Raw genomic sequence first — 15925 nt, 5'->3', positions numbered from 1 at the left:
CTGGGGATGTGGCTCAAGCGGTAGCGCGCTCACCTAGTGTGCGTGCGGCCTGGGTTCGATCCTCAGCACCACATACCAACAAAGATGTTGTGTCCGCCGAGAATTAAGAAAAAATAAATAAATATTAAAAAAAAAAAATTGGCCCCTGAAACCAATTCAGCAATCAGTGAACGGGGACGCCCGCAGGGAGGCAGAGGACTGCTGAGACTTGCCATGAATCCCGAGAGGGGCACACCAGGTCCTTGGCCCCAGCTGGACAGATCCCAGGGACCTGAGTCTCCGTCGGGCTGGGCTGCCTGGGAAGATGCACGTACAGCAGCTTCTGGCTGCCCACAGACTTCTGCCCCAGCGGCAACCGGATTCCAGACACGCGGCTCCGCCCCGTACTAGACCCGCCCCCGGGCGGGGCCCACCTCTGGCCTGCCATGGCCCCGCCCCCGCCCCTGCCGCCGCGGGGCACCTCCGCCCGCCCCGGCCACTTCCGGACAGTCTAACCCCGCCCTTCCCGGAAGCCTGGAGCAGACTGGCCCCAGGCACTGAACACGTCCCGCCCTACCCTCGTTTCCGCCCCGTGGACGGGAGAGGACCTGTCTAGCCCTGCCGTGGACACCGGCCGGCCTCCGCCACAGAGGCGCGTCCCGCATTTCCGCCCCACTGCTCTCCCCGCAAAGCCCCGCCCCGACGGGCCCCACGCACCCCGCACTTCCTGCCCTCAGTTGCCCTTTCCCCAACTTCCGACACGCCCACGCGTGGTCGCCCTCGTTGGGGCATGACTCTTGCGGCTCGGGTCGTCGCCCACGGAGACACGGGGGCTTGAGTCCTGCTACCCCGACTGGTTCTGTACCCTGGGCCCGTTGGGCCGCCAAAGGCGGCCGACGAGAGCCCCCTTCCTACCGATCCGGCTTCGCCCGCCGCCCGGACGGGCGGGTCAAGATGGCCGCGGTGAGGGCGCGGCCGCTTGAGGCGCGCCGCGGGGGCTTCTGGGAGTTGTAGTGCGGACTCCGGGCTGACGCACTTCGCCGCGGGCCGACGGGCGCCATTGTGCGGCGTGCACGGGGTGAGTGTGGCGGGACGCTGCGCCCGTCGGAGCTGCACGTAGTCGCGCCGTGTCGTCCGCTCCCGGGCGGACTCGCGAGCTACCAGCGGGCTCTGCTGGGGCCCCCGCTAGCAGCGCCCGTTCGCGGGCTCGGGGGCGGCCGGCGCGGCGCCGTCTCAGAGGCCCCGCCCGTGTGCCCCCTGCGTCGGTTCGGGACCGCCCACTCCCGCGAGCGACCCAGGAGCGGCCATGGCCGCCCGGCTTCCGACGGCCTGGTGCAGTGTGAGTAGGCGCCGACTCCGCTGTTCCGTTTTGGTGGGTTTTTTTTTTTTTCCGGTCCTGGGGACTGAGCCAGGACCTGGGACACGCTCCCTGTGAGCAGCGCCCCCAGCTGTCTGCGAAGGCACCGCCCTACGTCCGAGGGCGCGGTCGGCTCCCCGCGGTGCCGCGGGAGGGCCCCCGCGGGAAGGTGGCCTGGCCTGGCCCCGGGACTGACGGCCTCGGTCCCCGAGGGCAGGTGGGATGCGGGCTTCCCAGGCCGGCCTGAGGCCCCGAGGTGTCCCTTACCCTGGCAGCCAGCCCAGGTCGGGGTCGGCCTGGTGCTTAGGTTTCAGCAGCCGAGCCGTCAGGTGAGCTGGTCCCCGGGAGGAGGCCGAGCGGGCCCTCCGGCGGTGGAGGCAGAGCAGCAGCAGGGGCCACGGGCGGGACTGTTCGCCGGGGAGTTGCTCCAGGCACACGTGCCGGTCTTCGTCAGCTTCCCTGGTTAATAAGAAATGGATACGTTTCCACAGATTTAGGGATTTCACTTGTTCTCCTGACTGTGACCTGGACAGGGCCACTTCGGATTTGCTCCAGGTTTCAGACAGAGACAGTCACTCAAGAAGAGACGCGTACAGTGCTTTCAGGTCATCTTGGTCAGCCTTCCCTCTTTCTGTCAACACGGAGGAGGATCTGCCTTGGCTGAACAGGAACCTCTGCGTTTTAGGAACCGGTGGCCTTTGAAGACTTAACACTGACTTTTACCCCGGAGGAGTGGGGACTGCTGGACCTCAGACAGAAGTCTCTGTACCGGGAAGTGATGCTGGAGAACTACAGGAACCTGGTCTCTGTGGGTAAGGCCGGCTTCCATGTCAGGAAAGATCTCTGCTTTGTGGTACCCCGTGTGATGCCTCAGAAGTGTGTCGGCTTGGATCAGACTGCGGGGATCAGAGTAGCTATGTTAAGGCCCTGAAGCCACTGAGGGGGAAAAAGGCAACTTCTCAGTCTGATTCCAAAGCTTCACACCATCCATACCTCAGCTCCCTGGATACCAGTCATGTTTTCAGCTGCAGTAGTGAATGCTTGTTGTTTTTGTGACCATTTAACAAGGACATGTTAATATACCACAGATCTGGAATGGGCATCATTAAAGATGTTGATTCCTTCCATTTCTGTGGTTCTTTTAACTTTTCCTCCTAGGTAACTATGGCCCCAGGGTTCGTGTCTGGGTTCAAGCTTTCCCTGAAGGTCCCCCAGCTCCCTTTGTCTTGCTGGCCAGCCTGCACCCTGACTCCCGCCACCTCTGTGGGCAAGGGAGTTCAGAAAAACTCTGACAAAAGGGAAGGATGTGGTTGTCATTGCCCTAAACCCAAAGTCATGTCATGTATTAGAAGGGGAGGAGGCTGGGACAGTGTTTTCTCCCAAACCGACCCTGCCCCAAGCCTTCTCTTTTCCCTCGAGCAGAACATCAGCTTTCCAAGCCAGATGTGGTATCTCAGTTAGAGGTGGCAGAAGACTTCTGGCCAGAGGAAAGAGGAATTCTTCAAGACACCTTTCCAGGTGAGAACCAGGCACATGGGAGTTCTCACAGGGGATGCGTCCACTGGTTAGTTAGAGACTGGTGTTTTAGAAAAGAGTAGAGACTGTGAGACCCCAGGGGGAGGTCTGATTGGAGAATCAAGCTCCACATTTCCTCTGTCCCCAGTCAACAGTGTCCTGATTGTTAAAGGTGAACCTGTTGCTAATGGGTGGTACATAGGTACAGGTTTGCCTTTTGAATGGATAAGGTCTCCCATCTATTCCACTCGCTGTCAGCTGTCTCCTAAAGCAGTCACTGGTGCTTCTGGTTTGTCCCCAGCCAGGAGTTTTTGTGTGTTTACATGTGTGTGCACAGACATTCACATTTGGGGGATGTTATGCTCAACACAGATCCTACCATTCCTTTTAACAGGATCAGTGTAGTCCACATTTCAGTTTTCCAGATGGGTATTCAGGTTATTCCAAAAACCTTCATAGTATTCATTTGCCGCAGTCTGGCTGGGCACAAAATAACCGAGCCACCACAAGGCACCTGTAGGTTCAAATAGGAACTCCATGTGCGTTTCCTGGCAACTCTCTCACCCTCCACTGGGCTCCGTGAGAACTCAATGGGAACTAGCGGGCCCCTGAGGCAGCAGGGGCCCACCCTATTGCCGGGCAGCAGGGGTCCATATACAACTGAATATACAGCCTGTTTCAATCCAGCATCATCCTGTCACAGCAATTATACACCGCTTAACTTAATTATCATCATCTTAATGGCTCGCTGGCCTCACCTCTCAACCACTCCTTCTGATAAAATGCCATGAGCCATCCCCACTCTCAACATTCATTTTTAGCGCATTTTGATTTTTCTTTAGGTTCAATGTCTAGAAACCATAGGATTAACCCTTGAGTAAGCTAAAAATCTGGTAATAGCAGGTTGTTCTCTCAAATTCTTTTAACATGTGTAGCCACTCAAGTGCTAAGTTCTCCTTCCCCAGCAGTTTGTAGTGGTCTCCTTAAGGTTTGGAAGTCCGATGGACAAAAAAATATGTTCACTGTAGTTCACATTTTGTTTGTGAATTCTATATTATTTAGTCTTTTCCTCTTTGTATTTTGGGAGTGCTATTCTGGATGTTAATGTTGAAATATCTATTTCAGTCCAACATTTATCTACTCTTTTTATGTAAGGTCTTTTTCCGGAAACTATATAGTTTAAAAACAAGTTTTATGTGGGTTTTTTTTTTTTTTTTTTTGGATAGTGCTGTGGATTGAACCCAAGAACTCATGTACCATTGAGCCGCACCCCAGCCTCTGTCTTTATCTTGGTTTTGGATTTTCTTCCATGTAAACTACTTTCATGTTTTTGATTTTTTTTTTCTCTTAAGTTGGGAATTGAATTCAGGGGTACTTTGTGACTGAGCTAAACCCCCAGAAACTTTTTTGATACAGGGTCTTGCTAAGTTGCTTAGGGTCCAAGTTGCTGAGCTTGGCCTTGAATTTGAGATCCTCCTGGCTCAGTGTCCTGGGTCCTGGGGATTACAGGCCTGTGCTACTGCACCTGACCCTATTTGAGATTTTTGTTTGTTTGTTTAAAGATTTTTTAAAAAATTTTTTTAGTTGTAGTTGGACGAATACCTTTATTTTATTTTATTTATTTTTATGTGGTGCTGAGGATTGAACCCAGGGCTTTGCACATGCTAGGTAAGTACTCTACCACTAAACTCTACCCCTGCCCTCTTTTTAAGTTTGCTTTTTTGTCCAATTTACTTGGAAGTTTCTCATGTGGCATGGGGCACAAATTTTTGCAGCACCATTTGCTCCCTCTCCTCTGCTTATCGGAAACACCATCTTGATGTGAATCCAGTTTTTGTGATCATAGTGCACAGTCCTGACAGAGGTCTCTTGTGCTGCTTAGGTCTTTGTGTGGAAACGTGGTGTTGCTGTACCTTTCAATGTTCCCCTACCCTTAGCATGTAGTTCTCTTAATGGACACATAATGTCAGTGCATCGGGGGAGGAGGAGATGCTATTAGAGTGTGTTGCCTTTGGGGGCTTGCATTGTTGCTGATCTGATTGGTCTTCAGTCCTGTATCATTGTTCCAGGTGGATATGTCAGGCTCCCGAGTTCTTGGGTGATTTGTAACAGTTGTGCCAGATTCTTTAGATGCCCACATACATGGTAATTTGACCAGCAGGTATAAAGTTGGAGGCCAGGTGTTAATTTTTTATTGCCTTGGACAGTCAGTCATATGATTGGGTTCATCATAAGTGGTTCTTCCACACATCACCATGCTGAGAGTGAAAAGTAGGTGAGTTCTGGTGAGCACAGGGCTGGATTCTGCTTTGTTTTAAATCAGTTTTTATATGGATGAATGGTCTTTTAGCCATTTCTAGTGAACGACCCTCCGGCATATCCCCAGTTTCCCTTCCAGAGCCTTCTAGGATGACACAGAAATGCATGATGTAAATTGCTGCTGGAGCTGCCCACTTGTGTCGACGTGTTGATATGCTCAGGTTGGGTTGGGCGGTAGTTTTCTCTGCATGTTTGCTGCCACATCCCCTCTCCGATTGTGATGCCGGCTCTAGAGCACTCTGGGGGCTTCCCCTATGTCTCCTCTCTGCTGTGGTGTAAGTGTGTTGGAACCCTCTTGCTTGTGCCAGTGTTTGTGGAATCTCCAGCTGTTCCTCTCTGTATTGATGACCTATTTGCCCCAACAAGACGAAGCTGGCATCTGTGATGCCATTCTTTCTTTTTCTGAACCTAGTTCTGGTTTCTCCCTGTTAGAACTTATGGCTCGGTGGTTTTCTATTTTTCTTTCCTCCATTCAGTCCTTCCTTTCATTCCCTTCATTGCAAATATCCTTTCTATTAGCACTGGTCACCAAATCATACCTTACCCGCCCAAAACCCCCAGCAGTTTTGTACCTCCTGTGTTGGTGTCCAGCCTATTAACCTGTGTTCCTGTCTGTGTGGCTCTGGCTGTGCTCTGGCTGGGACAGCTCATCTCTTTTGTCCTGCATGGATAAACCTCCTGACTACTCTTCGGGATGGTCTAATAGCTCCAAGGCTGGCTGCCACAGAGACACTGTAGAGAGCTGGCTCACAGGTGAGCAGGAGTTTCAGTGGAGCTCCAGGGAAGGAGACCTGTGAGCGGAGGCTGGTCAGCTGGCTTTCAAGTGGGCCTGAGATGAGAGGTGCCAAAGTGACCTTTGCTCTGTCACAGAGTTCTTTAGGAGATGCTTCCTTCCCTCCCCGTTTCTTACTCTGAGGACCTGTTCTGTCACATATAGTGTACTGAACAGGTGGGACATAAACCAAACCTTGTTGCCATAGATTATGAAAAGACTGTGCGGATGTGGTACATTGTGGGAGGCACTGAGGAGGAACCATGAGGAATTGCTGTAGGGGAGCTAATTGGTATACTGCAGGGGTGAAGTTATTTGGACTTCAGGATTGAAGTCAGGGGCACTTTATTTATACATGTATGTGCATGTGTGTTATTATTGTTGTTACTTTATTTAGTTGTCTATGGATCTTTATTTTATTTATATGTGTCTCTGAGAGTTGAACCCAGTGTCTTACACATGCCAAGCAAGTGCTGTACCACTAAGTTAAAACCCCAGTCCCCCCACCCTGAGTCTTTTTTATTTTGCTAAGTTATGAGGGTCTCACTAAGATGTCTAGGCTGACCTTGTACTTGTGACTGGAATTACAGGCATGGCCACTGCACTCAGCTTCACCTTTCATGTCTACGTTCTTTGCCTGAGGAAATCAGCTTGTTGAGAGCCACAGTTTAGTCAGAATGACCCTGGCATTTTTGCCAGAGGGAATGGTTGAAAGGTGACCCTGCTCCTGGATTAGGGCAGATCCTGCTGCCTGTGGCGCCCGCTACTTTGGAGTTCCCTACTTTGGAGTTCCTGTTGAGTTCTCATGGGGTTCTGAGAGAATTGGCGCGCGGAGCCCGGTGGAGGTAGTGTGTTCCCGGGAAGGGTGTGTAGAGTGCCCGTGAGAGTTCGGAAATAAAGGTTGCTGTTTGAACCTACAAGGCTGTGTGGCGGCTCGGTTATTTTGTGCCCAGCCAGACTGTGGCATCAGCTGGATGTGGTGATGCACACCTGTAATCCCAGTGACTTGCAAGGCAGGAGGATCACAAGTTCAAGGCCAGCCTGGGCAGTTTAGGGAAACCCAGTTTCAAGATAAATTTTCTTAAAAAGGATTGGAGATGTAGGTCAGTGGTAAAGTACCCCTGTATCACTTTTTGGGGGGGAAAAAAAAAAAGATGGTGAAAAGAACTTTCAGGCAGGCAGAGGGATGCCATTTGAGATGACCATGAGATGGAACAGGCTGGACATATTGAGGGAACACAAAGCTGCCCAGTGTGCCGGTGATGGTGACTGGGACATAAAGACATGCACGTTAAACTTGGCAGAGTCCACAGGCCTCGTTAGCTGTGTGTTAGCTGTGCGGGGGAATTGACTTTCATCCTTGAGCAAGGGAGTGCCGACTTTTCACAGCTTTCTCTGGGTAGTTGGAGAAGAAGGCGGGAGGCGGCCACAGCAGAATCCGGCCACAGCAGAATCCGGGGAGAGGCGAGAATGCTGGCCTGTGATGGATGGGTAGGTGCATAGGGCTGGCTAGCGGCTGCGGGAGACAAAGGAAGGCTGCTGAGGCTTTCAGAGGCAAGGGACTTGCGGGGGCCTGTGTATACTGCATGCATTCTCTTTATATGTGTCACTATCTTGTTTATAAAATATGATCAAGGAGAAAAGTTACCCAAATTTTTGGCATTAGCCGTTTACATGGGAAAGTCTGAAGATACAGATTTTGCGGAGTTGCAATACAGGCTTTTTTTCTTTTCATGTTGAAATAATTTTAAGCAAATTATACAGAGAATTAATAGTAGCTTCCACCTTGATTCAAGTCTGAACTTTCTCACATCTTTCCTGGTTCTGTAAATGGAATATTAACGGGAAGGGACCATAGAGACAGCCAGAGAGGTTTGCAAAACCAGTTGGATGCACCTGTTGGAACCTCAGAAGTGGGTTGAGGCAGCTCATTAACATGTGGGAGTTTAGAATGGCATCCCCTGCAGTAGCTTTCTCCCAGCAGTGACACGGCCATAAGCTCTTGTTAATGCACAGAACTGGGATTGAACACAAAACTAGCCCATTTTGGCAATTCATCCTGCATGCTTCTCAGCTTTCAATCATAGCCCAGTGAGTGGCAGCATGGGTTCTGGTGGTTGAAGTAGAAGAGAAATGGGATAAATGCTAACACATGGCATTCACCCTCAGGAAAGCCTTGAATTGGACAATATGCTATGAAAGTAAGGCATTTGGGGGAATCAGCTCTCACTGAGCACCCCATCAGGAAAGGATTACCATAATACAGTTCTCAGTGGAACATGGGAGAGATAAACTAGACCTAATCATTAGGAAACTAGTGCAGAGAAGAGACTATCATAGAAAAGCCTGCAGAACACACATTTGTTTTTTAAGAAATTAAGCAGGAAATAGACCCTACAAATGTGAAAGTGTCAGCTCTTGCAAACATACAACAAACATCAGCTTAAAAACAGTAATAATTTATATGAGATCTTGTGGAGCAGTAAGAAAGGTAAATTTGGGGGGGGTTCATCCTTTGTGTAGCCTAAGGGGATCCCACAGGCTATAGAGTGAATACAGGAGAATTGGGATGTGGGAGTTTAGAATGGCATGGCCATATCACTTCTGGGAGAGAACTACTGCAGGGGATGCCATTCTGTTCTCCCACATTTTCATTCTCCTAAACATGGAGAATGTAGAAAATCAGTAGAATATAGTAGTTTTGTATTTTAAAAAAAGGTTTAAACCAAGATGGAATAAATGCATTGAGTGTGAGAAAGCCCAATTTCGGCTCAGATTGGCATCCTTAACAGAGAAGACTAAAAAGGATGCTTATAACAACCCTGGATGGTAGAAGTCTTCCAAAGAGTGTCTCTGAGAACTCACAGGGAAGAAACGGCATTCTCAGGAGTGCAGTGGCAACAGGAAAGGCTTATTGCCTAATGTCTTGTGTTGAGAGAATTCATACTGGGCAAAAACCACAGTTTCGTTGAGTTGAAAAAGTTCTTAACACCAACTAGTTACACCTGAGAGCTGTGACATCATGAGGACCTGATTGCTGAGGACGATCCCTGAAGCATCACAAGTCCTACTGGACATGGAAGCATGTAAGGAAGGCTTCCGGTGTAGCAAGGTGTGCTGATGAGGATTGTTACGTGAGCACAGGCGGGGGGGCCTCTTCAGTAGGAGTTCTCGTGTTCACATCAGAGGACTCATATGGGAGAGGACCCTTTGAATGTGATCTGTGCAGGCAAATTATCAGCTTTTACCTCTGTTACTTGACAGAAAGAAGGAAACTTAACTTGACGGGATCCCACTGAGTAAGGAACATAAAGTGTCTCTTCCTGTTTGTGTACCACATGCCATACTGAGGCTGAGCCCTACATGAAACTGATAACCTGGGTATTTGCAGTGAAACCACTGCTGTCTTTTCCAGTTTGTTCGGTCGGGTGAGGTGAATATCCAGGACATGTGTTAAGTGGTACAGCTGAGAGCAAGCGCCTGTTGTGCATTTCATACAGCTGGTTCACCAGCACATGGTGTTGCATCTGCTTCCTTCTCAGTCCAGCCTTGTCAAGGTTGGTGAGTGTCACGTCACATACAGTCCTCCAGCCCTTTTTGTTGCCAGACCTCCCGCTATGTAGATCATAGTTTGTGCATGTGGTCCTGGGTTTGATGGTCATTTGGCCTGGTGATTTTTTTATTTCCAGCTTGTTGGAAACTTAGAGATGACATTTTTATAGGCTAGTTGTACTGTATGCATTTTTTACTTGGATGCTTCTTATGCACATGGATTTATCAGGATGTAATCCTGTCAGCAGGCAGGGAGCCTCTGTACTTCTGTCGCCTGGTGGACAGGAGTGATTTCTACATTTCAGCTGTTACGAACAGTACTGCTCATATAAGTTTTTGTAAACACAGGTTTTCAGGTTTCTTATGTTTAAATGTAAGTTGAAGGGTAGTTTTTGAGTTAATGATGATTATATATTTAGCTTTTTGAGGAGCTAATAGATTGCTGTGGAAAGTGGTGTGGCATTGTGTATCCTCACTGGTATTTGGAGGAGTTCTCCAGTCCTAGGATCAAACCAAGGGCCGTGTGCATGCTTGGCAGGTGCTCTATCACTGAACTAGGTATATAGGCCTGTGGTCCATCTCTTGGCAGTAGCCATTCTAGTGGGTGTGGAGTCATATCTCACTGTGATTTTCATTTGCTTTTTCAAGTTCTTGTTAGCCATTTGTCTTGTACTTTTGGCTTACAGAATGTCCTAAAGTTCCACTGGGCCCTCAGATGAAGTCTCTTCCTGCTGAAAATCCCCTCATGAAGATCAGAGTGGTTGAGGTCCTCACACTGAACCAGGAGATGGCTGGTCCCCGAAATGCCCAGATCCAGGCCCTCTATGCTGACGAGGGGGAACTCAGCCCAGGCATCCTCAGGGAGCCAGCCCAACAGACATGTGGGCATCCAGCTGACCCTGAAGCTGCTCGCCAGAGGTTTCGGCAATTCCAGTATGAGGAGTCAGCTGACCCTCAGAAGGCTCTGGCCCGACTTCGTGAGCTCTGTCGCGAGTGGCTACGGCCCGAGGCACGCTCCAAGGAGCAGATCCTGGAGTTGCTGGTGCTGGAGCAGTTTCTGGGTGCTCTGCCTGAGAAGTTCCGGACATGGGTGGAGTCACAGCATCCTGAGAACTGCCAGGCTGCCGTAGCCCTGGTGGAAGACGTGACCTTGCTATCGGGAGAGGAAGGTGAGTGTACGGATGGCTAAGGTGAGGGACACCTCTGCAAGGTTTCTTGGAGCGACAGGAGGTAGAGCTCCAGCCCTCTTGGGAAGGATGGGGAGAGGGTTGTTCCTAGGCCATCCACCAAGGTGTTTGTGTCCCCCAAGTTACGAGTCAAAGCTGTTGGAACCCCATTGTGGGGCTTGGCACTGCCTTCTGGCAGTCTTTCCACAAGCTTCTTGCAGAAGTTCACAGACAAGGTGCTTTCTGTTCATCCTCCTGGGATCCCTGCCACGGGAGCTCTCAGCTGTCCAGGAGCGGTGGATAAAGGGGTCACTGAGGCAGGCAGGATTGAGCCAGTGGTCCAGCAGGAGAGGTAGGGGAGGTAACAGGTGGAGACGGTGGGAGACGGTGGGAGGTGGAGAATGGTCAGGGTGCTGATGGGAATCACAGGAGGTGGCATGCACTGGGACCTGAGCCGGTGGGGAAATGGGACAGGATGGATGTGACCACAGTGTGGCAGGCAGACATCAGGGAGAGATTTGGAAGGTTCGTGGTGGAACGGAAGAGAGGGCCAAGTTGGCCTGCAGCTTAGGGCCCTGTCGGGATTTTTTTTCTATTTTAACTAATGTTTTTGCTGTAGGGATTGAACCCAGGCGACTCTGCCACCGAGCTGTCTCTTTTCTTCATTTTGAGTCAGTGTGTCACTAAGTCGCCAAGACTGACCTTAGAATTGTGAGTCGGGAGGACCTGTTGTGACACTGCCAGGGTGACACAAGGAAGGGCCAGGAGCCAGGAGCTCCAGTAGATCCTCTAGACCCATCCTCTCTTCCATGTCCCATGTCACCTGCACTCCGTTGGTTCTGATTGGCTGGCTGTGGGCTCCATGTTCATCCCAGATTATTCTCTGTGGGAGGCAGCCTGGGGGGCCAGCCTGGGTCACATTGTGAACCCTCCTTGGTGGCAGTGGGACACATGAGGAAGGTAGGCATGAAAGAGCTGTGGTTGGGAGGGCTGTGGGCACAGCCTGTGGCTGGGTAGACCTGCCTTTCATTAGGCAACCAGAGAAGAGAAAGGGGACGGAGGTCCACATGAGGGGGCAGAAGCTGACTATCTCCAGACAAGCCAGGTCCCCAAACAGTCCTTGGAGATGGGGACTGAGACCACGTCTCAGTGGGGACACTGGTTCTCGTGGTCATGGAGAATGACACATCCGGACCTCTCCAGGTAGGGGCTTTGGTCACAAGCTGTGAGGAGTGCGGACTGAGAGGAGAGGCGGGAGGAGACCCACTGGTATGTGAGCGGGCAGCAGCCTGTGGACTGCAGGGAGCTGTCCCTGGGAGAGGATCCACACTCATCCCCAGCCCCCCCATGCTCTGTCTCCCCCAGGACTCCCTGTCCAGGGGCCTGCCTGCTGTCCAGAGGTCACTGCTCAGCAGGAGAAGGAACAGGAGGATGTGGCCATCTGTCCAGAGGCAGTGCCGAATGAGGTGAGTGGGGACCTCACCCGTTTTTCTCATCTCAGCATCTCTGTGAGGTGGTCCCATTGGTTGGGAGCCTCTGTGCCCCAGGGCTCGGGACCATCCTGCTCCTGAGCCTGTGGGAGTGTGCTGGTCTCTGAGACGACCCGCAGTCTGGGTGTGGAGGAAGGCAGAGGGAGGTCAGTCCTGTTCTCAGTGTGAGTGGCTTTCTCAAGCATGTGAATAAATTCATTGGCTCTCAGTAACATGTCATCCCGTGAGATGAGCCATCGCGGGTAGGCTTCAGGCAAGGCTGTCCAGGTGGTGGGAAGGATCTGGACCAGCCCATCTCAAGGCTCTGCTTTTTCCCATTCTTTCTCAGATAGGCTCTGCTCCATCTGGGCAGAATGCCTCTCAGGTCCAGGCCCAGGGAGCACAGGGAAGCTTCCTACCCTGGAGTCCTGGTCAGCTCCCCAGAAAGCACTGACGTGGCAGGCTGGGTGGATGCGCACCCAGATGAGACTGTCCACAGAGGCAGGAGCCAGTCCCCCCCCATGGGGAAGGCCTATGGCACAGTGAGCCTGGTTGGCTTATGGCTCTGCCTTGCAGCTGGGGCTCTGAGCTCATCTGTGAGGAGGGACCCTGTGGACCTCTTGTGGGCCTGGAGTTGCTGTCTCTGAGCCAACCACCAAAGCAGAGGAATCCCGAGTGCCATAAGCTCTTCTGGCCTTTCTGCTGTCCTGCTGACAGACCCCAGTCCTCGTAAGCAGACACATGCCTGGTATTACAGGAGCCTGTGACCTTCCAGGATGTGGCTGTGGGCTTCAGCCGGGAGGAATGGGGGCTGCTGGGCCCGACACAGAGGACTGAGTACCATGATGTGATGCTGGAGACCTTTGGGAACCTGGTCTCAGTAGGTGAGCGGAACCTACCTTCACAATACCACAGGGGCCCCAGGGCAGGACCCTTGCCTTCTCTCAGCCCTGGGCCAACAGGGGACATCCCAGGAGGCTCACTTGCCTGGTCCAGTACCTTTCACTGGAGCTGTGGGCCTGAAGGGGTGGAAACTGGATGGAGAGGCAGAGCAGGCTCTTCTGATCTGCCACCTGCCCCTAGGCAGCCAGAGCGCGGGTGCTTGTTCGCCTCTGGTCCTGCACAGCTTCTCAGAGGCCTTCCCAGGGTTAATGGCGGCGCTGGGGGAGATGTCCCCTGACTTTGGAAGACTTCAGTTACATTGTGGATCCCATCCTGGCGCTTTCCCTCTACAGCATCCACAATCTGTGTGGTTTTTTTTTCAGGGTGGGAGAGGACACCGGAAGGCAAAGAGTTAGCTCCAGATTCTGATGTTCCTGCAGAGAAACCACTTCCTGACCCCAAAATGAAAGAATCCTCAGGAGAAGGTAGCCAGTCCTCCCCCTCCACTGCTGTCTCACAGGGTGGGGTCCCCAAAGCCCTGGCCACCGCGAACCGAGTGGAGCCGGCCCCGGAGAAGGGCCCCTCTCAGCACCAGCTCCCTGAAGGCCCCGGAGCTCCGGGAGCTCAGGCGGACGCCGGACCTGACCCGAGCCCCGGCTCGCCCCGGAAAGGCCCTCCCAGAAGGCGCTCGCGCCCCCAGGGCCCTCGGGTGACCAGTGCGGCGCCCGCGGCCTCCCGGGGGAGGCCGCACCCGAGGGGCTGTGGGAGGGGGCGAGCCGGAGCGGGCGGCTGTCGGATGGCCGGGGGCCAGGCCGGCGGCCGGCGGGCCCTGCAGATCACCTTCATCCGGATCCACAAGGGGAGCCAGGTGTGCCGGTGCAGCGAGTGCGGGAAGGTGTTCCGGAACCCCAGGTACTTCTCGGTGCACAAGAAGATCCACACCGGGGAGCGGCCCTACGTGTGCCGGGACTGCGGCAAGGGCTTCGTGCAGAGCTCCTCGCTCACGCAGCACCAGAGGGTGCACAGCGGGGAGAGGCCCTTCGAGTGCCGCGAGTGCGGCCGGACCTTCAACGACCGCTCGGCCATCTCGCAGCACCTGCGGACGCACACGGGCGCCAAGCCCTACACCTGCCAGCACTGCGGCAAGGCCTTCCGCCAGAGCTCGCACCTCATCAGGCACCAGAGGACCCACACCGGCGAGCGCCCCTACGTGTGCAAGAAGTGCGGCAAGGCCTTCACCCAGAGCTCGCACCTCATCGGGCACCAGAAGACGCACGGCGGCAAGAAGTGCAGGAAGAGTCAGCCTGCCTCCTAGCCTCGCCGTGGGAGGGCACCGAGCCCGGACTCCCTGCGCTGGGGACCGGGGCCGCCCACCCAGCGCACTCTGCGTCGGTCGGTGTGCAGACTGGGGGAAAAGGGTCCGATCTGTTATTTATTCTTTATCTGGTCATTGAAAAGAACACGGGCTGGTGCTGTGGTCCACCTGCAGTCCCAGCGACTGAGGAGGCTGAGGCAGGAAGATAGCCAGTTCAGGGCTGGCCTGAGCGACCTAGGAAGGCCCTAAGCAACTTGGCAATATCCTCCTACAAAGTCTTCAATTTGAAAAGAGGCTGAGATGTAGCCTAGCAGTAGTGACCTGATTTCAATCCCTACTACACCCCCCCGCAAAAAAAGTGATAATGAAATCTAAAGTACTTAGAAATTTAAAAAGCCATGATCTATGCACTGATATATCTGTAGTAAAGTATTTATGTGTGGACAAGAACTAACAGAGAATGTGGATAAATAAACTCTATTTCTTGTAGAATTTGTTTCCTTTGTATTTAATTATGTTTATTTATTTGGTTTTTTTACTTCATTTTTTTATCTGTTCTAAATTGTTATACATGACAGCACAATGCATTTTGATTCATTGTACACAAATGGAACACAAACTTTCATTTTTCTGGTTGTACACAGTGTAGAGTCACACCATATGTGCAGTCATACATGTACCTAAGGTCATGATGTCCATCTCATTCCACCATCTTTCCTGCCCCCATTCCTTTCGCCCAAAGTTTCTCCATTCTTCCCACCCCATTCCCTGCACCCCTGTTATGGATCTGCATCCACTTACCAGAGGGTACGCTCTGACTTTAATTTTGGGGATTGGCTTACTTTGCTTAATTTGATGTTCTCAAAACTCCATCTATTTACCTGCAAATGCCAAAAAATTTTATTCTCTTTTTATTGCTGAATAATATTCCATTGTGTATATATATCATCGTTTCTTTATCCATTTATTGAAGGGCATCTCGATGGTTCCACAGTTTAGCCGTTGTGAATTGTGCTGCTGTCAACATTGAAGTGGCTGCATCACTGTAGTATGCTGATTTTAAGTCCTCTGGGTTTGGACTGAGTGGGACAGCTGGGTCAAATGATGGTTCCATTCCAACTTTTTCTAGGAGTCTCCATACTGCTTTCCATGGTGGTTGCACCAGTTGCAATTGTAGAAGTTAAGGTCAGCCAAGAGCATTGGACCCATGAGCTGATCCAGGGATCTTGCTTTCCTCCCATCCTATCCTCACTTAAGTTGGATTGTTGGTTCATCTACTTTCTTGCTCATGGGGAGAAGAGAAACATAGACGAAGAGAATTTCTTTTTTTTTAAGAAAAGGACTGGTTTTCATACATCACTTCTATTCATTTTCTATTGGTAAGAATTTATGTGGTCATGCTCTGTAAGGAATGTTAGGAAATACAGAAAAGAGGAATTCTTACTGGTTATTAAGGACAAGCCTGGGCATGGTAGTGCACCCTTGTAATCCCAGTGGCTCAGGAAGCTGAGGCAGGAGGATGGCAAGTTTGAGGCCAGCCTCAGCAACATAGACCCTGTCTCAAATGAAACTAAAAAGGCTGGGAATAGTATTCAGTGG

At 51.8% G+C, this 15925-nt stretch overlaps 1 protein-coding gene across 2 annotated transcripts; it reads left to right on the top strand.

Annotated features, from left to right (window-relative positions):
* Window positions 1-922: 922 nt before the first annotated feature.
* Window positions 923-14818, top strand: ZNF274 (zinc finger protein 274). 2 transcript variants are annotated; one of them, XM_081275122.1, is made up of 7 exons: window positions 923-1057; window positions 2022-2148; window positions 2759-2854; window positions 10181-10663; window positions 12026-12126; window positions 12887-13013; window positions 13395-14818. In XM_081275122.1, exons 2-7 carry the CDS (start codon window positions 2115-2117, stop codon window positions 14324-14326), a joined length of 1773 nt encoding a protein of 590 aa, XP_081131248.1. In that variant the 5' UTR covers window positions 923-1057; window positions 2022-2114; the 3' UTR covers window positions 14327-14818. The 2 variants fall into 2 exon arrangements, with proteins under 2 accessions (XP_081131248.1, XP_081131247.1); XM_081275121.1 differs by lacking the exon at window positions 923-1057 and adding an exon at window positions 1119-1318.
* Window positions 14819-15925: the final 1107 nt, after the last annotated feature.

The sequence above is a fragment of the Spermophilus citellus genome (genome assembly GCF_964194105.1).
Source record: "Spermophilus citellus genome assembly, chromosome: 18".
Lineage (NCBI taxonomy): Eukaryota > Metazoa > Chordata > Mammalia > Rodentia > Sciuridae > Spermophilus > Spermophilus citellus.
The sequence above is the reverse complement of the archived record's forward strand: the minus strand, read 5'-3'. Positions and strand labels throughout refer to the sequence as shown.

Bases quoted from the DNA above. Each gene is read 5' to 3' on its own strand.
- ZNF274 (XM_081275121.1), top strand. From the start codon at position 1,286: ATGGCCGCCCGGCTTCCGACGGCCTGGTGCAGT. The intron at 2,149-2,758 runs GTAAGGCCGGCT...TCCCTCGAGCAG, and splicing joins CAGGAACCTGGTCTCTGTGG to AACATCAGCTTTCCAAGCCA. The intron at 12,127-12,886 runs GTGAGTGGGGAC...CTGGTATTACAG, and splicing joins CAGAGGCAGTGCCGAATGAG to GAGCCTGTGACCTTCCAGGA.